The sequence below is a fragment of the Anomaloglossus baeobatrachus genome, chromosome 1 (genome assembly GCF_048569485.1).
Source record: "Anomaloglossus baeobatrachus isolate aAnoBae1 chromosome 1, aAnoBae1.hap1, whole genome shotgun sequence".
NCBI classification, from domain to species: domain Eukaryota; kingdom Metazoa; phylum Chordata; class Amphibia; order Anura; family Aromobatidae; genus Anomaloglossus; species Anomaloglossus baeobatrachus.
The window spans coordinates 257,473,922-257,501,887 of NC_134353.1; the positions used below are offsets into that span (position 1 = coordinate 257,473,922).

General features: G+C 48.0%; 1 protein-coding gene across 2 annotated transcripts in view; it reads right to left on the bottom strand.

Moving 5' to 3' along the window:
• LEF1 (lymphoid enhancer binding factor 1) overlaps positions 1–27,966 on the bottom strand; it is a 228,127-nt gene that overhangs the window by 168,686 nt on the left and 31,475 nt on the right. For both annotated transcript variants that reach the window (XM_075349250.1, XM_075349259.1), the window contains exon 3: positions 13,625–13,758. In XM_075349250.1, coding sequence (XP_075205365.1) covers positions 13,625–13,758 — 134 coding nt within the window. The remainder of the gene's footprint in view (positions 1–13,624; positions 13,759–27,966) is intronic.

Below are 27,966 nucleotides of genomic sequence, written 5' to 3' on the forward strand. Positions count from 1 at the left end.
GATGGATATCATGCAGAAGGGCAGATTGCACAATATCCTGTGATGACCTGATAGGCAATGAGCAATAAAACACATTTACAAATCCATTCATTTATTCTTGAAAATAAAAAAAAAAAAATGTACTACCAAGCAAGCATTTTGCAAAGTTGCTTGTTTTTACAAGAATTTTGCAGTTTCAGCCATTTAAGATTAGGATACAACTCCTTTAATATGTTCATATTAATATATGTACCTGACATTTGTATTTCTGATATACATTGTGATTTAATATACTTTTTTAATAAAAGTCAAATAATTTTGGCTGAATGGGGGTTTTTTTTTATATACATTTCCCAGAAAAAGTCAGGTTGACAGTCTTATACCTCCCTATGGCATCTATATACCCCCAACTACATATCTGTTCAGCTCAAATTTAGATTAGCAGTTTGTGAAAAAAAAAAAAAGGTCAATGCAGAATGGAGTAGCGAGGTTATGCCAGTCTCATGCCGGTCAATGGTGCAAATCAGAGTTTCCAAAGAATATTTTCGTTGGAGAACATCATTCAATGATTACAAAGAAGACTTGTACGTACTCGAAGATGAAGGCCATATTGGAACAGTAGAAAAAGACTGAATGCTGCTTGTTAAAGATACTTGACAAACAAGAATGTAGCAGGCACATTCATGCTGCACTGCTTGCCAATATGGCTTGTCCCTCCATCTCAATGTCAAGCAACAGGAACAATATCCAATTTCATGATCAGCTGCCGGGATCTTTGAAGGCAGTCCTGGATATTGGAGGCAGCAGTGCAGCTGCCATTAGAAAAAAATTCATTCACAAATGGGACTGTTGCTAAACATCACCAAAACGTTATTTCCCAACTAGTTATTTTTTGGCTGAAGAGAGCCTCTCATGTTTAGAATATCCCGCCTGTCCGTTTTTCGAGCAGGAGTTGATCAGATTAAAGCACATTTTTGTGGAAAAAGCTTCAGTAAAACTTATTTATTCATTGAAATTTCTGATGTTTGTATGTGTAGGGGTCCTGAGGGTGGGACTATTATGTGATTGACAGACGGTCCCAGGGATATTAATGAATAAAATACTAGCAAGAGTATGTACACACATCAACTTTTAGACGCTGGCATATCAATGTAGTTTTTTTTCTGTAGGAAGATACCAATGGTGGCCTTTTCTGATGTCTTTCTGGATGACTTTTGTGGCAGCCTTGACACTGGCGTCTTTAAAAAAAATATTTTATATTTAAAATACTAGGTGAAAGATACCAGAAGAATGGACGGGTCATTTTTTTGGGCTGCTTCGTGGCTTTTGAAAAAGTGGTAAAGCTGGAACTTTGACACCGAAAGATGAACATATGCACCAAAAGGTTTACTTTGCGATGCATATGTTCATTTTTATTGACTTTTTTTTTTAATACAATAAACCCATATATCATACTGATCAGCATTTTCTCTCTACCATGCTGTTCACAGATCGGAGTGCCTGTACAACGTGACAGGTTCCCTTTGAGAGCTAGGCCGAAGCAGGACCAATTTTCAGTTTGGCCATTTTATAGAGCATCCATTCAGGTCCATGTAGATCAGTGTTTCCCAACTCCAGTCCTCATGGCCCCCCAACAAATCATGTTTTCAGGATTTCCTTAGCATTGCCCAGGTGATGGAAGCATTATCATGGCATCAACTGTGCAAAGCTAAGGAAATTCTGAAACCATTACCTCTTGGGGGCCGTGAGGACTGGAGTTTGGGAATCACTGATGTAGATTATGGTTGGTGCTGGAGAAGAGAAGTGGGGTTAATGCCGCCGAATGAAGAAATTGTTGATTATTTATACAATTCTTCTATTTCATAGGTCTATACATTTCAGGGATCCGGTTTCCTTCTCCAGAATTATATATATATTGTGAGGTAGCACAGTCGGCTGCGCAGCAGAAGACACGGGATCCAGGCATTAAGGTTCACAGCACACTGTTTAATGTCCAAACAAAAGTCCACAGCAATATACATGTGCCTCTCCAGCAGAGAACTCAGGGAGTTGTGATCACTCCCTCACACCCGGCACACCTGCCCTCGTTCCTGTTTCCATTTAACCCTTCCTTCAGCCTGTAGGGAAACAGTATTAATCCTAGAGTGGATTTACTTTCTATCATGGAGTGAGCACAACCGGGGCGAGACATACATGTCGTCATAGATAACCCCGGTCACAGTCTCACATACCCCCCCTCAGTTCAAGCGTGCGGGGTTGAACTCCCGCCTCAAACACGGGCCGCGGGACAAGGCATCGGCGTTGCCCTGCAACCCACCGGCCCTATGTTCAACCGTAAACCGGAAGTTCTGCAGAGAAAGGAGCCACCGGGTAACCCGGGTATTCCGTTCCTTGGCGGACCTCATCCAGACCAGTGGAGAGTGATCCGTCACCAAGCGAAACTGCCGTCCCAGCAGGTAATAGCGTAGGGACTCCAAGGCCCACTTGATCGCCAGGCACTCCTTCTCCACTACGCTATAATTCCGCTCGGGAGGGGTGAGCTTCCTACTTAAGAAGGTGACGGGGTGTTCCTCCCCCTGAACAACCTGAGACAGCACTGCCCCCAGGCCGACCTCTGAGGCGTCAGTCTGTACTATGAACTCCTTCCGGAAATCAGGGTGTACAAGAACGGGCTGTCCGCACAGGACCCCCTTTAGGGCCCGGAAGGAGTCCTCGGCCTGCGGAGTCCAGCGCACCATGACGGACTTCTTGCCTTTGAGAAGGTCCGTCAAGGGGGCTGATAGTCCCGCAAAATCCTTTACAAACCTCCTGTAGTACCCCATGATACCCAGGAAGGCCCTAACCTGCTTCGTGGTCAGGGGTCTAGGCCACTTCTGGATCGCCTCAACCTTGTTAATTTGGGGCTTAATCACTCCTTGGCCTATCACGTAGCCCAAGTAGCGGGCTTCCGTGAGTCCCAATGCACATTTCTTGGGATTGGCTGTCAATCCGGCTGTTCGAAGCGCGTCCACCACCGCTTGTACCTGTTCCAAGTGGGTCTGCCAATCGGAGCTGTAAATAATGATGTCATCCAGGTACGCTGATGCATATGCCTGGTGGGGTTCCAGCACTAAGTCCATCAACCTCTGGAACGTGGCCGGAGCGCCATGTAACCCAAAAGGCAAGACAACATAGTGGAAGAGACCCTCCGGCGTAACAAAAGCGGTTTTCTCCTTGGCGGACTCCGTCAGTGGCACCTGCCAGTACCCCTTGGTCAGGTCGAGCGTGGTAAAATATCGCGCCTGTCCCAGCCTATCAATCAGCTCATCCACCCGGGGCATGGGGTAGAGATCGAACTTGGATATTTCGTTCAATCTCCTAAAGTCATTGCAGAACCTTAAGGAGCCATCGGGTTTTGGTATTAGGACAATCGGACTAGCCCATTCACTCCGGGATTTTTCGATGACCCCCAGGCGTAACATTGTCTTTACTTCCTCCGATATGGCTTGTCGTCGAGCCTCCGGTACCCGGTATGACTTCAGGCGTACCTTCAGGTGGGGCTCGGTGACAATATCATGTCGTATCAGACTGGTCCTACCGGGCAGCTCGGAGAAGACATCGGGGTTCTGCTGAACCAACAGTCTGGCCTCTCGCCTCTGTTGCTTGGTGAGGGCTTCTCCAATCCTTACTTCCGGTTCATCCTCTCCGGAGGTCGCTGGAGCCGGATGTGAACGACTCGAAGAGGAGGGAGGTGGGGAAAAAACAGCCATCAGGCTTTCCCGTTCCTGCCAAGGTTTTAATAGGTTGACATGGTATATTTGTTCAGGTTTCCGCCTACCGGGCTGCAATACTTTATAGTTAACCACCCCTACTCTTTCCTTTATCTCGTAGGGGCCTTGCCACTGAGCCAGGAATTTACTCTCCGACGTGGGGATTAATACCAACACCCGATCCCCGGGTTTAAAGGTCCGCACGGTGGCTTGTCTATTGTAGCGGCCGCTTTGCGCGGCCTGAGCCTCCTGTAAATGCTCCTTCACAATTGGCATGACCGCGCTTATGCGGTTCTGCATACCCAAAATGTGTTCAATCACACTTTTATGGGGGGTGGGCTCTTGCTCCCATGTGTCCTTTGCCAGGTCCAACAATCCCCGGGGATGTCGCCCGTATAATAATTCAAAAGGCGAAAACCCCGTGGATGCCTGTGGCACCTCTCGTATGGCAAACATCAAATAGGGAAGCATCATATCCCAGTCTTTCCCGTCTTTTGAAATCACCCTTTTGAGCATGGTTTTCAGGGTTTTATTGAAACGCTCGACTAAACCGTCCGTTTGAGGATGATACACAGACGTACGCAACTGCTTGATCTGGAGTAGCCGGCATAGCGCTTTGGTCACTTTAGACATGAATGGGGTCCCCTGATCCGTAAGGATCTCCTTGGGCAACCCCACCCGGCAGAACACAGCAAATAACTCCTGAGCTATAAGCTTTGCTGCAGTATGTCTGAGAGGTATCGCCTCGGGATACCTGGTGGCATAGTCAACGATCACTAGGATGTGTTGGTGCCCTCGAGCGGACTTTACGAGGGGCCCCACCAGATCCATCCCTATCCGTTCAAACGGGACTTCTATAATGGGTAACGGTACCAACGGACTGCGAAAATGGGTCAGGGGTGCGGTAAGCTGACACTCCGGGCAGGTTTCGCAGAACCGTTTTACCTCCCCAAAGACCCCGGGCCAATAGAACCTTTGCAATATTCGCTCCTGCGTTTTCTTGACTCCTAGGTGGCCACTCATCAGGTGTTTTTGAGCCAAGTCGAGGACCCGCCGGCGATGCGGCTGGGGCACCAACAACTGTTCTACCCCCACGCCCCGTATTTCATCTACCCGGTAGAGTAAATCTTGCTTAAGAGCGAAATGGGGGTACCTTACCTGGGCATCGGGCAGCTGTGCCACCCCGTCAACTACTGTCACCCGACTCCGGGCATGTATTAACGTAGGGTCCTGGAGTTGGGCTGTCCCAAACGTATCTGGGAACGCCTCCAACTCCGGGATGGGCTCGACCATCTCAGCCTCTCCTGCCAATACCTCTAGGGGTGACCTATCGGGTTCACACTCTGTCCCTATCATGGTGACCCCTACGGCAGGCGTCCCGGATTCAGGATTGTAGGGCTCAGGTCCCGGACTGACCAATATCTGAGGGGACTTAGGGGGTCCCCTCCATAAAGTCCAAAAATAGGGCAGATCCCTTCCTAGGATCACGTCATAAGGAAGAGTGTTAAGAAGTCCCACCTCATGTTGCACCTGACCACAAGGTGCGGTGATGGTGACAATCCCCGTGGGATAGTCTCGGCGGTCCCCATGTATGCAAACCACCCCCACGGTACGTCCTGTGGCCTTTACTTTAGCCCTCAAGGTGGATCGCACAAGGGTCACTAAGCTTCCGGAATCCAACAATCCTGTAACCGGACATCCATTCACCTGTATTTGGCACAAGTGGGGCTCCGTCTCGGGGGAGACCAGGTCAGCGGTACACACCACCTGAGCATACATTGAACCCCGCCGAGTAACCCCACAATCCATGGGCTCCGTGGTGAGTGGACACTGGGCTTCCATATGTCCCACCCGCTGGCACCGCAAACATCTAATGGGGACGGAAACCCCCTTGACGGGTTGTCGTTTAGGGTACAGAACCTTCCAGACCTCAGGAATGGCGGCCGCGGCCTCAGACGGGACGGTAGGGGACTCCTGCACCGTTGTCAGCGGTGGGTCCTTGGCCCTAGGCTTGGAGGGGCTGGACCGACGGGCAGTACGCAAAGTCTCAGTGTCCCGTATCAAGTCCTGCGTAGCCACATGCCGCTCTACCAGGGACACTAATTGGTCCAGGGTACTCGGGTCACCCTGTCCTACCCACCGTTGAATGGTGACGGGTAAAGTGCGCACAAAACGATCCACTACTACCCTTTCCACCATTTGCGCTGGGCTCAGAGTGTCAGGATGCAACCACTTTTTTACAAGATGCAACAAGTCATAGGCCTGGGAGCGTACGGGTTTGGCTTCCTCATAGAACCACTGATTTACCCGCTGAGCCCGCACATAGGTATTCACCCCCAACCGAGCCAGTATTTCGGCTTTCAGTGTCACATAGTCAATGGCGTCCTCGGTACAGAGGTCCAGGTACGCTTTTTGGGGTTCCCCCGTCAGATAGGGCGACAATACCTCAGCCCACTGGGGGGTCGGCAGCTTTTCCCGCTCGGCCACCCGCTCAAACACCGCCAGGAACGCTTCCACATCATCCCCGGGGTCATCTTTTGCAACGCTTGTCTCACCGCTTTCCGGACGCTGCAGTCGTCACCCGGTCCCGGGGTTGTTGCTGCCGGTCCGGCACGGATCGACTTGGCCAGGAGAATCATCTGTTCTTGATGTCTTTGTTCCTGCAATTGCAAGGCTTGCTGCTGACGTGTATTGGCCTGAACCAGCTGTTCTTGGTGCCTTTTGTCCTGCATTTGCAAGGATTGCTGCTGACGTTCCAACGCCCGGAGCAGGTGTGCATTGGTCTGTTGCTGCTGTGCATTAGCCTCTTGCAGCTGTGCATTAGTCTGTTGCTGCTGCTTTAGTATATCCTCCATGGCGTCGCCGGGTTTGGGCTGTAGTATAGCTGCTCGAATCCAGGACATGTGCTACTGGGTCACCAGGGATGGATGCTTCACCTCACCGGCTGTCATGCCCGCATTCTCCACCATATGTGAGGTAGCACGGTCGGCTGCGCAGCAGAAGACACGGGATCCAGGCATTAAGGTTCACAGCACACTGTTTAATGTCCAAACAAAAGTCCACAGCAATATACATGTGCCTCTCCAGCAGAGAACTCAGGGAGTTGTGATCACTCCCTCACACCTGGCACACCTGCCCTCGTTCCTGTTTCCATTTAACCCTTCCTTCAGCTTGTAGGGAAACAGTATTAACCCTAGAGTGGATTTACTTTCTGTCATGGAGTGAGCACAACCGGGGCGAGACATACCGGCCGTCATAGATAACCCCGGTCACAGTCTCACAATATATAAAAATAGTTGATTCTTATTTTGTCCTGAAGAAGGGAGCCTATGAAATAAGAAAAGAGTTGTATTAATAATCAACAATTTCTTCATTTGGCGGCAACGCGGCATTAACCCCGCTTCTCTTCTCCAGCACCCAATATCAACCAATGTGGGGTTGCAGCAGCCGCCATTACTTTACAAGCCTTCATTGGGGTTGTGACTTCCACAAACCCGATAGGCGAGTGTAATATCGTACACACTGCATTTTAATATCTAGTAAGACCCTATTTGCACGCTTTTGTCCTCAGCTTTATGTAGATGATTGTGACAGACTAGCTACACTGATCTCTATGCATGTAGCAATATGTACATTGTTCCCTAGTCAGTCATGATCCTCAGGGGAAGCTCTAAAGCAGGGATGGGGAACCTTTTTACTGCCGGGGGCCATTTGGAATTTCCTACTAACCTTTGGGGGCCGCACAACATTATCAACTTGAAAAATTTGGTCAAACGATTAATTAACTCACCCTTACTGTGGAGGCAGGAGCTGCTTCTGTTTGGTGTGACTGTGTGTTCGGTGATATTGATCATCTTGTTTCTCACAGCTGCTTTTCCAGGTTTGTCTCGGTCTGGAGATGCTGGGGGCATATAGATCACAGGAGGGGCTGGGGTGCATAAATTACAGGAGACACTGGGAGTACACATCACAGGAGGGGCTGGGGCATATGCATCACAGGAGGGGGCTGGGGCATATACATCAGTAGGGGGGCATGGACAGCCTTGGCTGTGGCACAGACAGCACTAGGTGGCTGCACGGACTGCACTAGGTTGGCTGCACGGACTGCACTAGGTGGCTGCACGGATTGCACTAGGTGGCTGCACGGACTGCACTAGGTGGCTGCACGGACTGCACTAGGTGGCAGCACGGACTGCACTAGGTGGCAGCACGGACTGCACTAGGTGGCAGCACGGACTGCACTAGGTGGCAGCACGGACTGCACTAGGTGGCAGCACGGACTGCACTAGGTGGCAGCACGGACAGCACTAGGTGGCAGCACGGACAGCACTAGGTGGCAGCACGGACAGCACTAGGTGGCAGCACTAGGGAGACACAGAGAAGTCTGGGGGAGCATAGACATCAACAGGAGGGCACAGACTGGGGGGCATAGAAAGCAGTGGGAGGGTACAGACAGCAGTAGCAAGTTCAGAGCACTGGGGGGTACATAGTACTGAGGGGTGGCACACAGCACTGGGGAGCACGGACAGCATAAGGGGGCACAGACAGCACTAGGTGGCTGCACGGACTGCACTAGGTGGCTGCACGGACTGCACTAGGTGGCTGCACGGACTGCACTAGGTGGCTGCACGGACTACACTAGGTGGCAGCACGGACTGCACTAGGTGGCAGCACGGACTGCACTAGGTGGCAGCACGGACTGCACTAGGTGGCAGCACGGACTGCACTAGGTGGCAGCACGGACTGCACTAGGTGGCAGCACGGACTGCACTAGGTGGCAGCACGGACTGCACTAGGTGGCTGCACGGACTGCACTAGGTGGCTGCACGGACTACACTAGGTGGCAGCACGGACTACACTAGGTGGCAGCACGGACTGCACTAGGTGGCAGCACGGACTACACTAGGTGGCAGCACGGACTGCACTAGGTGGCAGCACGGACTGCACTAGGTGGCAGCACGGACTGCACTAGGTGGCAGCACGGACTGCACTAGGTGGCAGCACGGACTGCACTAGGTGGCAGCACGGACTGCACTAGGTGGCAGCACGGACTGCACTAGGTGGCAGCACGGACTGCACTAGGTGGCTGCACGGACTGCACTAGGTGGAAGCACGGACTACACTAGGTGGCAGCACGGACTGCACTAGGTGGCAGCACGGACTGCACTAGGTGGCAGCACGGACTGCACTAGGTGGCAGCACGGACTGCACTAGGTGGCAGCACGGACTGCACTAGGTGGCAGCACGGACTGCACTAGGTGGCAGCACGGACTGCACTAGGTGGCAGCACGGACTGCACTAGGTGGCAGCACGGACTGCACTAGGTGGCAGCACGGACTGCACTAGGTGGCAGCACGGACTGCACTAGGTGGCAGCACGGACTGCACTAGGTGGCAGCACTAGGGAGACACAGAGAAGTCTGGGGGAGCATAGACATCAACAGGAGGGCACAGACTGGGGGGCATAGAAAGCAGTGGGAGGGTACAGACAGCAGTAGCAAGTTCAGAGCACTGGGGGGTACATAGTACTGAGGGGTGGCACACAGCACTGGGGAGCACGGACAGCACTGACCGTGGCATGGACAGCACTGGTGGCAGCATGGACAGCATTAGGTGGTGCGGACAGCACTGGGGGGGCATAGACATCACCCAAGGGGTACAGACATTACTAGGGGAGCACACACAGTACTAAGGGGTACACACTGTACTAGGGGTGTACTCAACATTAGGGGGTACACACTGCAGTAGGGGGTACACACTGCATTAGGGGGTACACACAGCATTAGGGGGTACACACAGCACTGGGGGGGTACACACAGCACTGGGGGGTACACACAGCATTAGGGGGTACACACAGCATTAGGGGGTACACAGCATTGAGGGGTACACACAGCACGAGGGAGTACACAGCACTTAGCAGGGGGGGGGGGGGTAGCGATGGGTTGCGTACTCACAGTGAGGGGAGGAGGAGTCACGCAGACAGCAGGGCCGGGAGGCTGGTAAATCTGCTGCAGCTCTTCTCTGACATATGCAGCGTGCTGCTTACCCCGCCCACCAGAGCACACTAGCACAGGCCGGGGTTAAGCCTAGAATGTATGGGCTGCAGTCAGGTCCTGGAAGTCAGGATCTGGATAGAGCCCGTACATTCTAGCATCTACCCTCAAGGCATCAGGCAGTGAGATTTAAAGGGCCGGCAGCCGGGAAAAGCGCGGCTGCTGCCAGAGCACAGCGGTCCCTGGGAATGTGCCTGGGGGCCGCATAAAAAGTCGTGACGGACGGCCGCGGGCCGGAGGTTCCCCACCCCTGCTCTAAAGGACTACATTTTGACACTTACATTATGAAGTGACAGCACTACAAGTATTTAGGGGGTTAACCCCTTATGTACGAGGCCCTGCAACAACGTTCATGAAGCAGTCAACAGGAAGTAGCACTTTGCACCTTAAAAAGTTTTACACGGCGCTCTAGGCTAAAAAAGCCGTAAATATACATTGTTAAAGAATCTGGTTGTTGCAATCTGCCAGGCCACAAATTCTGTTGACTTCATTTACAAAAAAAAATAAAAAAAATAAAAAAAAAAATATTCTATTAAGGATCTTTCAACATGCGCCAGTCCGTTTTACACAGGCTCTATGTGGCAAAATGTGAGAATGCTTTAAATTAAATCTATGTAGGCCCGAGCTTTCTGAGAAACAAAGAATTCTAACATGATGTCTTCAGATTCAAAACAGATTTTACTCCTCATATGAAGGCAATGTGTTATGTGAAGCTGGTATTGATTTCTTCAGTCAGAACTCAGTTTATGTGTCATGTAACATAATATAGACTTAAAAGTCTCCAGATCCGCATCTGTGGACAGTAACACGTTTCGCTAGCAGAGGCTGCCCATGAAGCCGCCTTCACTTTCACACTGATGAAAGTAGCAGGGACCCATTTATGCCCTGAAACAGCCGGGAACACGTGGACTCTTCACTTTCAATAAAACAGCTGGAACATTTAAAGGGCTGAGAAGCATCGGAGAACAAAAGCTCGGCCTTCACACGGCTGTAGTGTTGGGGGCCTTTGTATTTAAACATACCACTTAGGTGACATGACACTTTGGTTGGATGACAAACAATCAGTCAAAGCATTGGTATTTGGAGGTGTGAAAACAAACGCTTTATGTGTTGGTGTCAAAAAGCTCACCTCCCATCATGTAATGCTGCATAGTTTGTTCTTTTAGGTACATTTTTTTTTTTTTAAACCAGGTACAACATATAGCCTTTAGCCATTACTATGAATTTTGTATTGCAAACCAGCTACACATTTTTCCACAGCAGGTTTCACAATGTCAAAAAGTAACATGTCACTTAGATTGTTGTTTTTTTTTATTCAACCTATTAAAAACCATTAGGGCACTTGCACACGATCTGTAGATACTGCGTCTAGGATGCAGTGTGTCCTCTCCTGCGGAGACGCGAGTGCTCTCCGCAGGAGAACGCAGCTTTCTGTGCCCATGATGACGGTTTGGGGCACTGTGAACTTGGTCTGTGTTCTCCCTGCAGACAACACTCGTGTCACCAGAAGCATAAATTGACATGCTGTGTCTCAGTTTACGCTGTGGAGAAAAGAAGCCCAGTGAGCAGGAGATTTCTATAAATCCCATCCACTGTGCTTGTACTGTACAACGCAGCGTTTTGGACACAGCAGAAACACGCTACTGCGATCTCGTCAGGGTCAAATCGAAAGTGACGCACATCCAGCGCCGGTAACGACGTCGCAACGTGTAAAAGCCTAGAAGCACCGATAAACGATCGCAAAAGCGTCGAAAATCGGTGATCTGTGTAGTGTCGGTCATTTCCATAATTTCGCTGCAGTGACAGGTACGATGTTGTTCCTCGTTCCTGCGGCAGCACACATCGCTGTGTATGAAGCCGCAGGAGCGAGGAACATCTCCTTACCTGCGTCCCGCCTGCAATGAGGAAGGAAGGAGGTGGGCGGGATGTTTACGTCCCGCTCATCTCCACCCCTTCGCTTCTATTGGCCGCCTGCCGATGAGACGTCGCTGTGACGCCGCACGACCCGCCCCCTTAGGAAGGAGGCGGGTCGCCGGCCAGAGCGAAGTCGCAGGGCAGGTAAGTGCATGTGAAGCTGTCGTAGCGATAATGTTCGCTACGGCAGCTATCACAAGATATCGCATCTGCGACGGGGGCGGGGACTATCGCGCTCTGCATCGCTACAATCGGCTAGCGATTTCGCAACGTGCAAAGCCCCCCTAACACTGACCACCCTTAGGGCTGATACCAATTGCCCCATACCATGGTAGTAATTAAAACCGGACTACAAATATCAGAATAAAATCATTGGGTCGACGTTCATATACCGAAATTGAGCATATAACTTGTGGTATAGGTTTCAAAAAAAGGCCTCTAGGCTCTTAAAGAGGACCCTTCCCCACATTTTACAGAGTTCTTCTTCCAACTGGTGCTGCTCCACTATTTGTGAACATTTTTTTTCCTGTGCTCCTCTGTTCCAAAGTTGTGCCCCCTGATAATAATGGTGCATTTGTCCCCCCTTTACCAACTGGACGTATACCACAGGAAAGGTCTGTGAGCAAGAGTATGGCTTGTTCGACCAGCATCAGAAAAGTAAATGCAAACACCCACTGAAGTCCAATTGTTAAAGGGAAAATTTGCACTATTATTGATGAGGAACATCATTTTGGAGCGGTGGGGTACAGAAGAAAAAGAAAACTTGTTCCAGAACCAGTAGCAACTAGAGGCAATACTTAGTTTAAATAAAATGAAATAGTAAATCCAGTAGTCATTTTTAATAAATATGTAAAATATATCTTTGTACCGTGTTAGCCAGTAGAGATAAAAAAAATTGTTTAAAAGAACAGAGAGTCCTCAGTGGTTGATACCTTTTAATGGCTAACTGAAAAGATGGTAATAATTGCAAGCTTTCGAGACTACTCAGGTCTCTTCAATTTTTTAATAAATATGTGTAATGAATCCACCATAACAACATTGTGAGGCAGAGAGCTCAACTGTTTCCACCCGTTACGGTAAAGAGCAGCCAAATAAGGTTTAGCGCCACTGAATCAGGTTTATCCATGTGTGGACACGCAGCAGCTCAAATATATGTCCGTCTCACTGCAAATACAGGTCAGGTGAACATTCCCTAAATTGGGCCACAGGCTGTTAGAATGACGGCACTTTTGGCCAATGCCATAACAAACAATTACCGCCATGCACATTTTATTACTTTCCCCCAGAAATCAAACAGATTCTCATTAAATAGCTTTCATAGACATAGGCCAGCCATATACAATACACACCCGTCTGACAAATGTCCCATCCTCATCTCCAAAACCTGCCGCCAAGGACGTCTTGAGACCCTGATACATATTAGATGGTGGGCGCTAGCTTCAGATGGCTCTCACAGGGGTATATTTACTACTTCATGAAACACGCACTAAAATTTAATATTTCCATAAAAAGGTTAATTTGGGTTCCTTAAATTCTAACATTTTGCGATCTCATAGATGGGAACCTTGTCCCACTTTAGCAGAACACTTTATTTTTTAGAATACTTCCCACTTTACCAGTTCTTCACATAAAATCTTCAATTTCATACAAATCTTAGGGTAAAAAAAAATAAATCCAAATAAACATACATTTTAAAGAAAAACACAGCTCATACACACTGGTAATTGGTGGTAGTATCAACAAATGATGTGAGAAGATACCCCAATTCTTCAGAAACTGCTGGAGACAATCAAAGCACAGTTCACACAGAAAGAACCCATTTTATGCTTTGTGCTGCCAAGGAGAATTTGAAGGCTCATAAACATTACACAGAAATCTGACCTGGATGGAGTCTGTGAAGAAATAAACTGGAGTAACACAGTGCACTTACTGTTCTAGGAATGGGAGGAGACAAAGATCCATTTGACATGTATGGGTCATTCATATTTGGCATCATGATGTAACTTGGGTATCCAGGATACGAAGGGCCTTTGCTGTATAAGCCACCATCCGGATGCTTTCCAGCTATTCATCACCACAAAAACAGAAGAGAAAACAAAAATTGTCTTATGAAAAAGCCATTTGAAGTACATTCTGTTTAGTGACAGTAAAATATTGACTTATAGGACAATACAGTATCAGAATCTGTGACGAGGTGAAATATCTTGCGTATCGCTTTACCAGGATCCTAATACCTCATGAGACATAACATCCTAAAAAGTAATTAAAACCAAGAAAGTCTAGGAAAAGAATGAGGAACTGTAAAAATGCAATTCCCATGGCCATGCTAATATTCCCTATGGTGAAGTGCGTATTAAAAATAAAACTGAGGGCCTGGCACACCGGCTTTAGCAGAGCTGACATTCAGTATCATTTGTCCCTATCAAGACAATGGAAACCACTATAAAAAAATGATGTATTCATAGCTTCATAGTGTTTAAGGTTGAATGTAGACTTAAGTCCATCGAGTTCAACCCATGACCTAAACTAATGTGTAAGTGGAATCTGTCAATCGCAGCAATATCCATGATGTAATGGTTCCAGAAATGTAATGTGACAAAGCCCAAGATGATGGTTTTTGTTAGTAGCACTAATTTATACATGGTAGACCTCAACCTTTAAGGCTTGCCATACAGATTGATTGAGGTTTGACAAAACCAACAATTTCAGCAGGATAGCCCAAAAAGCTAACAGATGTGAAGGGCGGTGGGCCAACAGACGAAAGAAGGACAGTGATGAGAAGCAGCTTATTCCAACAGAAACATACATTATCTTAGAGGTGTGGTCATCGTTAGGACGGATTCATACTATGCATATTATGTGCCGTCTTCCCATGCCAGCAGCCGGCGCTGCTCGGATCCGGGCGTGCTGGGGTAGTGGCTCGAGGGTCTCCGAACCCGGGGGTCTCGCAGATACGCCGAATAAATGGGGGAGACGTAGATGTACAGGCTAAGCCATATTAAGTTTGTGACGCCACCCACGGTGTGTGGGGAGTTGGAACACCACCGCTGCTGTTATGGGGCACCCGGGGGAGATGTAGTGGCAGCTGGCTGTTAACCACTCCGTGGGTAGGGATGGTTGCCCCGGGGCCCAGTGTCTTGTGCAGGGTATAGCTGTAATGACCAGAGGTCCTATTAAGATCCAGTGAGTCACAGACCGAGACTGAGGCAGAAATGAACAACAGTATTTTACTGAAATGGGGATCAAATTACGGTGAAATGTAGAATATAATAAGCTCAAAATCCCCTTAAAAACATTACCATTAATAATTTTCACACACTAAGCGCTAGCCGAAAATCAATGCACCGATCTCAGAGATCCCAGTATATGTAAATCACATTTGGGACCCGGAACAAATTTACCTACACGTTAAACTTATCAAACTGGAAAGACGATGTAAATTAGGTAAGGGTGGTCTGATGGAAACTCTGAGATGGCGCGCTGAGTATAACTTATCACAGATAATAATACAATACACTAAATTAATGATGACTATACACTTATCACAGGGATACCCGGGTATCTCACAACCTATGGTACTATTAAACTCCAATGTAACTTTACACCGGTATGTTTCCGCGTGGGCTGCAGCAAGTCCAGAAAAATAAAAATAAAACTTTGGCGCCAAAAATAAGTACTTATTGCAAAAAAAACAAAGTTTGGCAGCTATCAGCCAATGCCAGAGTCACCTGTCAAGCACTTTAATTCTGTAGCCTCAGGGTGCAGTCTGGGGATCACTCCTTTCCAGGGCTTGTCAGAATCCTTCCAATGGGGATGACACCGGACGCCGTCTCTCTTATCGCAGTCACTCACGGCCTTACTGGACATCAATCACTTGCTCTGTCAGGGAGGGAAACATCTCCTCAGCTTCTCCTCAAATGCTCTTTCAGTTGGACCCAGGTCCGCACAACTGGATCGATTATCACACAGTGATGTGGTATTGTCTTCGCAATTTCTGTTTCCCTTCACTCTCCTCAGATGCTGTCACTGGCTCTGTTCACCAACAAGTCTCTTGGTCACCAACCGGGGCTTACAACCAACTTTTTCAGGCCCATATTGCTTCACCTACTACGTTTTCAAAAACCCGTTGCCATGGACACCCAACTCCCTCCTCGCACTTCCTGGATCTCCACAACTACTTCCTGTTTATCGCTCAGACAGACAGGCAGACTCTGCAGGGTCCTAATGCTCGCCCTGTATTGTCATAGTTCACTCTCTTACATGCCACCCCACTAGAGGTTGGCGTCCTCGACATACCTCCCCACTCAAAATCATCCTGTGCGTAGCGCTGAGGGGGTATTCCTGCCGTAGGTCGAGTGGTTTTCCGAAGGTCCTTCCCAACGGATTCTGTCCCCGAAGGGGCAGGAGTCCCTTCAAAAGTGTCATCAGAGGAAAGGCGTGACGCTGCCCCCTCTTGAAGTGCGACACCCCGTGACCTATTATTCATGTCAGGTGGCTGACTCAAGCCCTCACCCTCGGAAGGACATTATTATTATTTTTATTATTATTATTATTATTATTTATTATTGACATTCCACCGGCTCAACACTCTTTCCACACAGGTGCAGATCTCATTCACAGGGGGCAGATAAACAGGTGCAGAGGAGGGCTCATCATCAAACTCAAAAACATCAGGAGTACCTGACCCTTGGGACACAGCCTCTGGTTCCGTAGAAACGGGAGTCACGTCCTCAAACCAGCACCGTTGTAGCATGTTACGGTGAAGATTACAAGTGAGCCCCCCTGCCCCCACGGGCTCGACCTCATAAACTGGAATCTCAGGGTTCACTCGTCTCTTTATCAGGTATGGGGTCGCCTCCCATCGATCGGCCAGTTTCCCTGTCGGTCGTTTGACCCTCACCAACACTCTATCCCCTGGGGAGAAAGGTTCCGTCTGCACAGGTCTTGTGTCCCTATGAGACACCTGATTGAGTCTATTACCCACCACCTGATACACCACTCTCAGTCGCCGCTGGTGTTCCCGAACCCATTCAGATGCAGTCCGAGGGGAATCAGAGGAGGGATCTGGCATGTTCAAATCTTCAATATCCCTCCCGGGTCTCCCAAACATCAACATGTGTGGCGAATAGCCCGTAGTGCTGTGCAATCGATTGTTGTAGGCCCACATTAGTTCAGGGAGGTACTCAGGCCAGTGGCCCTGCTGCCCTTCCTCTAATGTTCTCATCATCTGTATCAAGGTACGATTGAAACGCTCACAGGCCCCATTTCCTTGGGGATGGTAAGGTGTTGTTCTTGAATGTGCTATGCCATACAGCCGGCGTAGCTCTTCCATTAGTGTCCCCTGGAAACATGCCCCCTGGTCTGAGTGTATCCTTTGCGGACACCCAAACACTTGGAGAAAATGACGACACACAGCCTTAGCCGCCGACTCCGCTGTCTGATCTCTTGTCGGCACTGCCACAGCATATTTAGTGAAGTGGTCTGTCATTACCAAGCAATAGGAGCACCCAGACGTCGAGTATCCTATCAGGACATAATCAATCATGAGCAATTCCAAGGGGGCAGACGTTTTAATGGTTTGAGTAGGGGCCCGCTGCTCAGGACTCTTACTGAGCCCACAGACCCGACATTGCCGACATGCCTCCGCTACCATCCCTCCCAAGTCAGGGCAATAGAGGATTCGCTGTAACCACTGGAGTGTCTTTTCACTACCAAAGTTGGCTCCTTTCTCATGTGCCTCGCGGGCAACCATCGGACCCATCCCTACAGGGATTACCAGTTGGTACCGGTGTTGCAGCTCAGATGGCAGATACACCTTACGATACAAAAGATCCTGTTCCACACACAACTTATCCCACTGTCGCAATAGTTTAAATTCCTTCTGCGGATAGCTGGGCCTTGTCCTCTGTACTCGGCCAAATCCCATTCTGTACCCAGGTGCGCACTCGCGAGATGTCTGGACACTCGTTCTGATCTTTTGCCCAATCTGATGGCGTTTTTCCCAGGACACACGGCATCCCTGATGCCACCCCACTTGAATGTACCACACTGCGGAAGATAGGTACCTGCCCCAAGTCAGGGGTCTCTGTGTCCTCGAGCTGGTCATCAATGCTTTCTCCCCTAAATCCAAGGGGTACCCTCGACAATGCGTCCGCATTACCGTTTTCTCGCCCCGAGCGAAACTTAATCTGATAATTAAACTTAGCAAGGCGAGCGACCCATCGCTGCTCCAACGCTCCCAGTTTCGCATTCTCTAAGTGAGCAAGAGGGTTATTATCGGTCATGACCAACACCTCAGCTCCCGTTAGATACTCAGCAAAGCGCTCCGTCATTGCCCACACCAGGGCTAACAGCTCTAGGCGAAACGAACTATAATTAGCCGGATTGCGCTCAGTGTCCCTTAAAGACCTGCTGCCATAGGCAATGACCCGCTCCCGGCCATCCTGAATTTGGGCCAGTACCGCCCCCAACCCGTGAAGACTACCGTCAGTGTACAACAGGAAAGGGGTATCAAACCTGGCATATGCCAACAAAGGGGCACTCGTTCGGGCGGCTTTCACCTCGTCAAATGCCTTTTGCTGCTTAGGCCCCCATTGGATAGGACGGTTGCGAGGACCCAGCGCCGTCCCTCTTAAAAGTTCATTCAGGGGACCCACTACTTGTGAAAACCTGGGCACAAATCGTCGATAGTACCCTGCCAATCCCAAGAAAGCCCGCACCTCCCGTAGAGTCTGAGGAGGTGCCCACCCCTGTACCGCTAAGATCTTACTGACTGAGGGTAACACCCCGTCGGGAGTCACCACATGGCCTAGATACTCTATGCGACTCTTGAACAGTTGACATTTCTTTGGTTTTATCTTTAAGCCATGGCGACTGAGACGTTGGAGCACTTGGCGCAACTTCTCAAGATGGTCTTCAAATGACGTTCCGAACACCACGATGTCATCTAGATATAATCAATACCGATTCAAAATTCAGGTCGCCTAAACAGTGTTCCATAAGGCGTTGAAAGGTCCCCGGGGCATTACCGAGTCCGAACGGCATTCGGTTGAATTCATAGAGGCCCATTGGCATAACAAATGCTGTCTTTGCCCGATCTTTCTCAGCCATTGGTACCTGCCAATATCCACACGCCAAGTCCAACGTTGAAAAGTATTTGGCCCGTCCTAATGCAGACAGGGACTCCTCTATCCGAGGCAACGGGTATGCGTCTCGCACAGTGTGCGCGTTTAATTTCCGATAATCCACACAAAATCGGAGGGTCCCATCCTTCTTTCGGACAAGGACAACGGGAGCAGCCCAAGGACTTTGGCTCTCTCGTATTACTTGATTGTCGAGCATACTGGCGACCATGCCCTTCACCTCTTGATAAAGTGTCGGGGGAATCTGACGATAGCGTTCTCTAATGGGAGGGGTGTCCCCCGTGGGAATCTCATGCTCAATCGTCGGTGAGCACCCGAAGTCTTCTGCATGTCGCGAGAAGGCCTCTTCATGTTCCCACACGACCCTCTCCAACTGTTCTAGTTGCACGGAAGTCAGTTCCTCCCGATTTACTCCCATCTGATCCATGATCACACGACCATTCCATTCTTTGGTAGGAGATTCAGGCCCTGCTACTTCGACCGCATATGTCCAGGATGACTGTGGGTCTGGCCGCAATTCAAACACCGCTTTGTCAGGCATCTTCCCCTCTGGCACGAACAGTTCAGCTAGGATGGTCCCAGCAGGAATGGTAATAGCCTCCTCCAACACGTTAATGCATCTGACTGGCACCCGTCCATTCTTCACAATCGTCAGAGACCGGGCCACATGCACCTTGGCACAAGAGGACTTCTCTGGGGCTGGCTCAAGTAATACCTCAAGTCCATTCAGCCTCTGAGCCGCCCCCACTGGCAACATCAAGAGTTCCTCCTGTCGGGGCGCCAGTGAAATCGTGGTCCGTGATGGCACTCGGACAAGGCCCACCCGGCCCCCAGGGACTGCACTTTTCAGCAGATCACAGTTCAGCACTAGGCGGTGTAACATTCTCTGTGTCGGTCGGTGACCTGTAGCACGAGTCCAGTAACGGGGTCCCTCACGGGCATACATCTGATGATTTAGATCTCGCAGAATGTTCATTCCCAGTGTCACTTCCATCCCTCTTCTAGGGGGGTGGTCCACCAGCACTACCCCTTTCTGACCTAGCTCTTGACCAAACATTTTCAGTCTCATCCACACGATCCCTTCCACCGTCAGCTGGCCATTGTTAGCGGCAGTAAGTCTTATCATTCGACCATCTTCGGGAACCACTAGTTGACTGAAGTATTTCTCGAAAACTTCTAGAGGCATAATGGTACATTCAGATCCCGTATCAACCAAGCAATTCATCTTCTGTTCTTCAAATTCTGCTTCTAAGACTGGACTCCATGCAACCAAATCTTGCTCATTCCGTTGGGGGCTTTGTGACGGGGGGGCCGCTGCGAATTGCCCCCTCAAGGCAGCGGCTGGGAGTTTAACGTCGGCGGAGGAGTCTCGGGGACTGTGGACATCCGGCAGTATCGTGAGATGTGTCCCCGGCGCCCGCACCTCCAGCAGGTGACTGCTCCCCGGGGACGGGGGCTTAAGTCAAAGAGGGCGGTCCGGCTGTCAGTGGAATCACCATCCCAGAGGGTGTAGCTGGTGGCCTCTCCAGGGGAGTAGGGGACGACCCAGCTCTGATTTTAGACACTTCCAGCTTTAGCTCCTTCAACTCAGCACGCAGAGCTTGTACAACATCTACCAGTCCTTCCGCTCCTGACAATTGCATTCCGCCTCCCTCCAGCCGTGTACTGTCCACAGCCCCTTGAACTACCAGAATGGACTCTGCCTCCCTTTCCACCGCGGCCTGGTAAATCTGCCAGAAAGATATTTCTGGGGTAGCCCGGGCCACCTCATACAGTTTATCCCGAAGCAGCCTGTTAGCTAACCCTGTGATGAATTGGTCCCGGAGCAAGTGGTCTACCTCCCAGAACGCTCCCAGGGCCCCTGGGTCTAGTCGCTGCACTTCATTCAATGTTTCCTGTAGCATATTAGAGTACTGCATCAGAGACTCCCTTTCCTTTTGAGGGCGGTTAAAGAAAAATGATCGAAGCTGGGTCACACGGGCCCGGCCTCCAGAACTCCCCTCTAACAGTACCAAAATTTTCTCTAACGTACTTCTCTCAGCCTCTGGTCGTACCATCACCGTCCGCCTAGCGTCGCCTTCTAGTGCGTTCAATGCCAGTTCTGCTCGCAATGCGGGAGTCAGATTACACATCCGCAGAATACTCTGGACCCTCTCTGCCCAATCCTGCAACGCCATATTACGCCCGTCGTATTTCGGCATGTGCTGGAGTAAAGCTCCTACCGGTACATGCCCTCCCACATTCGCCGCGGCTGCCAAAAGACCCGCACCCAGCAGCGGGGCTGCTGATGCGGTGGGATCATTTCTTCCCTCGCCGCCTCCGTCCATGACAAACACTGAATCCTGCCGACTACGCCAAAAATGTAATGACCAGAGGTCCTATTAAGATCCAGTGAGTCACAGACCGAGACTGAGGCAGAAATGAACAACAGTATTTTACTGAAATGGGGATCAAATTACGGTGAAATGTAGAATATAATAAGCTCAAAATCCCTTTAAAAACATTACCATTAATAATTTTCACACACTAAGCGCTAGCCGAAAATCAATGCACCGATCTCAGAGATCCCAGTATATGTAAATCACATTTGGGACCCGGAACAAATTTACCTACACGTTAAACTTATCAAACTGGAAAGACGATGTAAATTAGGTAAGGGTGGTCTGATGGAAACTCTGAGATGGCGCGCTGAGTATAACTTATCACAGATAATAATACAATACACTAAATTAATGATGACTATACACTTATCACAGGGATACCCGGGTATCTCACAACCTATGGTACTATTAAACTCCAATGTAACTTTACACCGGTATGTTTCCGCGTGGGCTGCAGCAAGTCCAGAAAAATAAAAATAAAACTTTGGCGCCAAAAATAAGTACTTATTGCAAAAAAAACAAAGTTTGGCAGCTATCAGCCAATGCCAGAGTCACCTGTCAAGCACTTTAATTCTGTAGCCTCAGGGACCAACAAGTCTCTTGGTCACCAACTGGGGCTTACAACCAACTTTTTCAGGCCCATATTGCTTCACCTACTACGTTTTCAAAAACCCGTTGCCATGGACACCAAACTCCCTCCTCGCACTTCCTGGATCTCCACAACAACTTCCTGTTTATCGCTCAGACAGACAGGCAGACTCTGCAGGGTCCTAATGCTCGCCCTGTATTGTCATAGTTCACTCTCTTACATAGCGATGGCAAGGGGATGCTGGATTACTCACAGTCAATAAATCACACAAGTCTCTGGTAAACCAAGGTGCTGGTGGAAGGCACCACGGCCGGTTGCATTCGGGTCCCCCACCCGGGCTGGTGGTCTCTATCCTTTTCCTCTGCACTGATTGTGTAGGTGGACTTCCTAGTCTGGAACTTAGGAGTCCACTCCCGGCTGGATGTGGCCTGAGAAGCCGTGCCCGCAGACGCTGGCCCGTGGGATCTATGGGCCCTGGCGGTGACCTCTTATCCCTATCGGTGGGCTGTTGTCTTCTATGAGGGACTTTGGGTGGGACAGATCCTCTAGTCCTGGCCTCAATCGGTTAATTAACCAGGTCGTTTGTTTCCGGTCCTGGCTTCAGGGTCAGAGTACCTCTCTGTGCTCCGGTTTCCAGGTCGGTTCCCCGTGTTGGTACCGGCGGGCTACAACCCTGTCCCGGTCCACCTCGGTTCTGCCGAGCCATCTTCCCGTCTCCTGCTGACAGAAACCACCGTCTGCCTCCTAGCCAAGGTACCAGGGTTCCTACCCTGGCACCGTTCAACTTGAACTTTCTCTGCTGGAGCTACACTTAGCTCCAGCCCACACTCCTCTCCACTTGAACTCCAAACTGAACTACTGTTTTCCGCCCCGGGCTGTCTAGACCCCTGGGTGGGCGTGTCCAACCCCCTGGTCATGCCCACTGGTGTGTTTATCTTTCCCTAAGGGGGGGGGGGGTGACTAGGGTTTCAGGTCGGCTGTGTGTTTCCTAAGTGGAGGATGGTGTTGTGCAGGGGCCTATTTGTGACTACCTGGTTTTGCCAGGGCGTCACAATTATATGGCAGAAATTTTGGGGATTGGACATCAGTTCGCTCATCTAAATGGGGAGTTTTGGAAACAAGCACATTGATTTCTGCAAGTTCAGATGAATGGATCAATAATAGGGAAATTTCCCTAACAAAATCTCCCACCTGTCATCTGCCCTTACTAATATTTTTTTCTCCTTTTCTTTTGTTGCCTCATCTTGTTCATTACAACAAAATGGTGCCCCCTTTTAAAAAACAGCACTGCAGGAAAAGGTTTATCACATGGTTCAATAGCAATCCACTGGTAGCAGACAGTAGGGGCACAATTCTCTTACCACAGGCTTTATTCCTGATTTATGAGCCTCCATTACATTTATCAGCAGTCTGGCATGGCGCTCTCCGACTGTCTGAGTCTTATCTATGTGGACCAGAAGTCTCTACAGTAGGACTGCAACACTCACATTGTGGCTCTCATAGGAATGCATAAAGAACTGACATTGTCACATATAGGATACATAGTACATCCTTAGATAATTTACTATTTATTTTTTTTTATACATCTCTTGTTGTGATAAACAGAATGAAGACACTCAAAAGAAGAGGATAGAAAAGATTAGATTTCTTAATATTTTTTACACCACATTGTTTTAGCTGGAAGTGTGATTTAATATTATTATAGCTAATCTATTGTAATTGCTACATAATGTCATGTGGAGACTTCCCTCAATACCCTGTATTAAAGGAAAACAGTCTGGGTTTTTGCTATATAATCTGAGGACAGCATGATGTAGGGGCTAACACGCTGAATTTAGTGACGTGTCTCCTATCAGGTTATGTGCTGTTTAATTACAATGAAGGTTTTATCACCAGGAGATTATCACTGCCTGGACTCCAGCTCAAGAAACTGCTAGTCCGACCCAGTAGTCACCTATTCTGATAAACAACTCACTGTCTATAGACTATGTACATACAATGCTGTGGTGTGGGCAGGGCAGCTTTTTGAACTCTGCTACATCTAAAAGCTCTGTCAAAACTACTCCACTCCGTAAACTAAGTGATACATAGTTAGAATCAGGGTCTCTATTCCTACCTTATGCTGATCTCAGATGAGGTAGCAAAAGCCTGTTGACATATTCCAATTAAAGCAGTATAGGATTTTATTTTACAGCAAAGTCAATATTTTAGGATCTGTTCAAATGTATCCATAGAGCCCCATTAGCCTATGGTGTGCCAAACTAATGTCTTGGCCAGTGTTACGATATGCGCAGACTGCCCAAAACCATTGAAAAAGTAAAAATGCACAGCCATGTAAAAACGACATTGCTGTGCACATGTCCACTCATTTGTTATTTCTTTAGACAGGGTCATTTAAAAGCCAGCCGTGCTTTATAGTTGTAAAAGAAGCAGGTTGTAGAGATACAATGGCAATACCGCCTGCAAAGCCACTTCAGGAAAAAGACCGCCGGCTTTATCCTGAAGTGGCTCTCTCCTAGGTGAACCTTGGCGAGTCTTCCGGCATCTCAAAAAAAGGGGAAGAGCACACAGTAGCAGTGGACTGACCTTTTGGATTTTGTCTTTGAACCCATGGCCAGAACATATCTACACCTCATTAGTCGAAGCTTTATCGGCACATTGTTAACCTGGCCAGCTTTATCAGTTAAACCACATTTTGGGTGTTGGAAAACACTATTCACTATATTAAACTATTCCTATATATTTTTCTAAGCTCTATTCTGACAAGTGGAAAAAGGAAGAATTTACAATTTGTCCCCTTGACAAGCGAGAAATTGTAAGGCTTATTATTTTCAAATTTTGGTTGACGTCAAGAATTTCCAGCGCCATGCAAGCACTTGGAAGAGTTTATGATATGTTTGCTTATTTGCCTTTGATGAGAGGTGATACTTGAATGTGTAAGCCGGCTGTATTTTTAATGTGTCAGCTGTTCAGAAAACCACAATCGTCTTCCTATTCATACAGTATTATTATGTCAGTTGTTCATTGTAGGCAACTATTTAGGAAAACAGTGGCCTTTGTGCTACGTGTTGTGTAATGTGACCACTACACGGGACAGGCTGGCATCTCCCCATTATATTATGTTACCCTGGCTCCCCTTATGAATACTTGTCACATGAACAATTGCTTCTATTCATGCCAATTGACTGCAATTAAATTCAGACTGTGATACAAATGTAACATAAGGTTCCCCCACATAGTTTAACCCACAGCGGGGCTCCATTGTATACTGAATTAAAATCAGGACACCTAAGTGACAAGTACTTTGCTAGGTCTAAATTGTTTCTTGGGCCAGAAAAACTTATACAGGAGATAATCTGCATAGTATTTAATCCTGGAAATAAGGGACTAAATATATTATTTCTGTAGGTCAGTCTAATTCATTTAACATTTTTTTCCTAAAATCGGTTTCAAAATAATTATTTTTTAGCATATACACTACACATTTTTCCCCCCACTTTAATATCTAGAAGTACTTTAACTAGCATTTTCCATACCCCCCCCGAAAAAAAAATAAATAATAAAATAAAAATCTGGTCTAGATGCTATTGGCCAAACTATCACTTCCAACTCCACCATACACAGCAACGCTCGGCCGATTGTTCCTAGGTACTTTCTGAAAGAACAACTGAAAAGTCATTCAGCAGTGGCTAGTCTTGCCACCAAATAAAAGAATTGGGCTCTTGAATTTCAACCATGTGAACCTTATGTCATCGGATATAATCTCCTAGAGACAATGGGGAGGCTCTTACACACATTATCTGACTTGGACAAACATGCCCATTTTGGCTTGATTGATATTTTAACGTTTTCTAGTCTTCTGCCAGTTTCTTTAACCAATTCTTAAGGAGGTTATTAAAAGGGGTGTTCCAATCGCCAAGATCCTATCCTAATATGTAATAGGTGTAATAATAAGAACAGTAATATAGTTCTTCTGAAAGCTATGTCAGAAAAACCAGGCCACAACCGATAGACGAGTAAAGTGAAACCAAGGACCAAAAAGAGAAAAAAAAAACATTAAAATTTAAACTTTTAATAATGACATTAAAAAGGTCAGATGACCAACAACATCAATACAGATAGGGTGTATAGTGGTGTTAGGTACCAACAAGAAAAAGGGGAAATACACTGGCCCCAGTAAGCCCTTAAGCGTCTATCCATACCTAGCAATGGAAGGTATGACGCCCTAGGGTTGTGGTGCCCCGATTTACCAATGGGAAAATCTAAAATTTCCCTAATGCACCCTACACTGTATTAAAATTGAGGATAATGCCTCAGGCACCATATACTGATTTCTCCAGGGATGCACTATCAGCTGCTTTGAACCCCCTGGATCTTATCCAATGATGAACATTATGGGCAGAAACGAGTCAGATTCTTTTGATATTCCTCTTCTGGACATCATAAGAAAGTTATTTTTTCATATAAATCTATTATGAATCTTGGCCCAAAGTTATTGGTCATGCTGATATTTGTTTATCCTTAAAAGGGTGGTTAACCCATATTTTTTATATTTTTTATTGTCTAGATCGATATTATATTGAGAAACAAAGGTTTCTCTAAAAAATCCTTATGTTGGCAATAGTGCCTGTGAGAGGCGCTATTGCAGACCGCTGTTCTCGGCTCCGTGACCTCGGGGATCGGTGACGTCACATCCCTGCGGCCGCCCCAGTCTTCCTGACTCACTGAGCTGTGGGCGGTGTTTCACTGATTGTCACAGCTCAGCGTGTCTCCTGCTTGCAGGGAGGAGGGAGCTGATGGGCTGTGACAAGCGGTGAAACACCGCTCATAGCCCATAACTCACGGACTCTGCGGTCAGCCGCAGTGTCAGGAACTTGACGTGACGTCACCGGATCCCCGAGGTCACGGAGCTTGGGGGTCACGGAGCGGAGAACAGCGGTCTGCAATAGCGCCTCTCACAGGCACTATTGCTAACATAAGGCATTTGAGAGAAACATTGTTTCTCAATATAATATCGATCTAGACAAAAATTATTGGTGAACCACCCCTTTAACATGTTGGTGCAACTTTAATACGGTATAGAGTGCATTAAAGAAATTTAGGGATTCCTTTAGGTATTCCAGTCGGTGAACGGGGGTGCCATAACCCTAGGGCATCATACCCTCCATTGCTAAATAGGGATAGACACTTAAGGGCTTACAGGGGCCAGTGTATTTCCCCTACTGCTTCATGTTAGTATACTAACACCACTATACACCCTATCTGTATTTATAATTAGGTTGTTGGTGTCCTTTTAATGCCATTATTAAAAGTTAAAATTTAACTTTATTTTTTCTATTTTTGGTCCTTGGGAAAATCTATATCACTTACCTCATGTGCAGGGCATTATAGTAGCTTCGGTATCCAAGGTTATGGCCACGCATATAGGGACAGTTAGTCGCTAGTGGTCATAGCCATGGATACCTAAGCTACTGTCATGCCTGCACATGAGGTAAGTCACATAGCTTATCACGGAAAACATACTAATTTGAGGTATTTGCTAATATTGTTATTATATCACCTACTACATATTGGGATTTATGTGCTGCTTTGGATGTGGAAATGGGCCCTAGTACTTCTTAGGCACCAGAGGTTGCCCCAATGGTATTTCCACCCCTGGAAGTTGTGCTGGGTATTGCAGCATTGTTTCCTTGCAGTGAACACCATTGATTTTTTTCCTGTAATCTCCCCATGTACCTGCACATTCGATTTGTCAGGGAGTGTATATGTTCTAGCTGAGATACGGAACGTGAGCCACTGTCAGACACCTCTGATAGTGATTCATCTGCATTAAAATCAAAAGGTCAGGCATCGAAATTCAACATGTCTGATCCTTTGTTCCCTAACATAGATTGAAAGACCGTAAGGCCACATGCACACGTTGAGCATTTGGTAAGTTTTTTACCTCAGTATTTGTAACCAAAACCTGGAGTCAAAAACAAGATATTGTGGAGGAGCCGTCTTACCCTTGTAACTGCTGGATTCTGTCATCCACTGGTGGGACCCGCTCATGATATAGGATGAAGCAATCCAAAAGAACTTTGAAGAAAGAAATGGCAGAAAATAATCCAGCGGTATTCTGCGGAGACCAGAGGGGGATATTAAAAAAACATTTTATTGA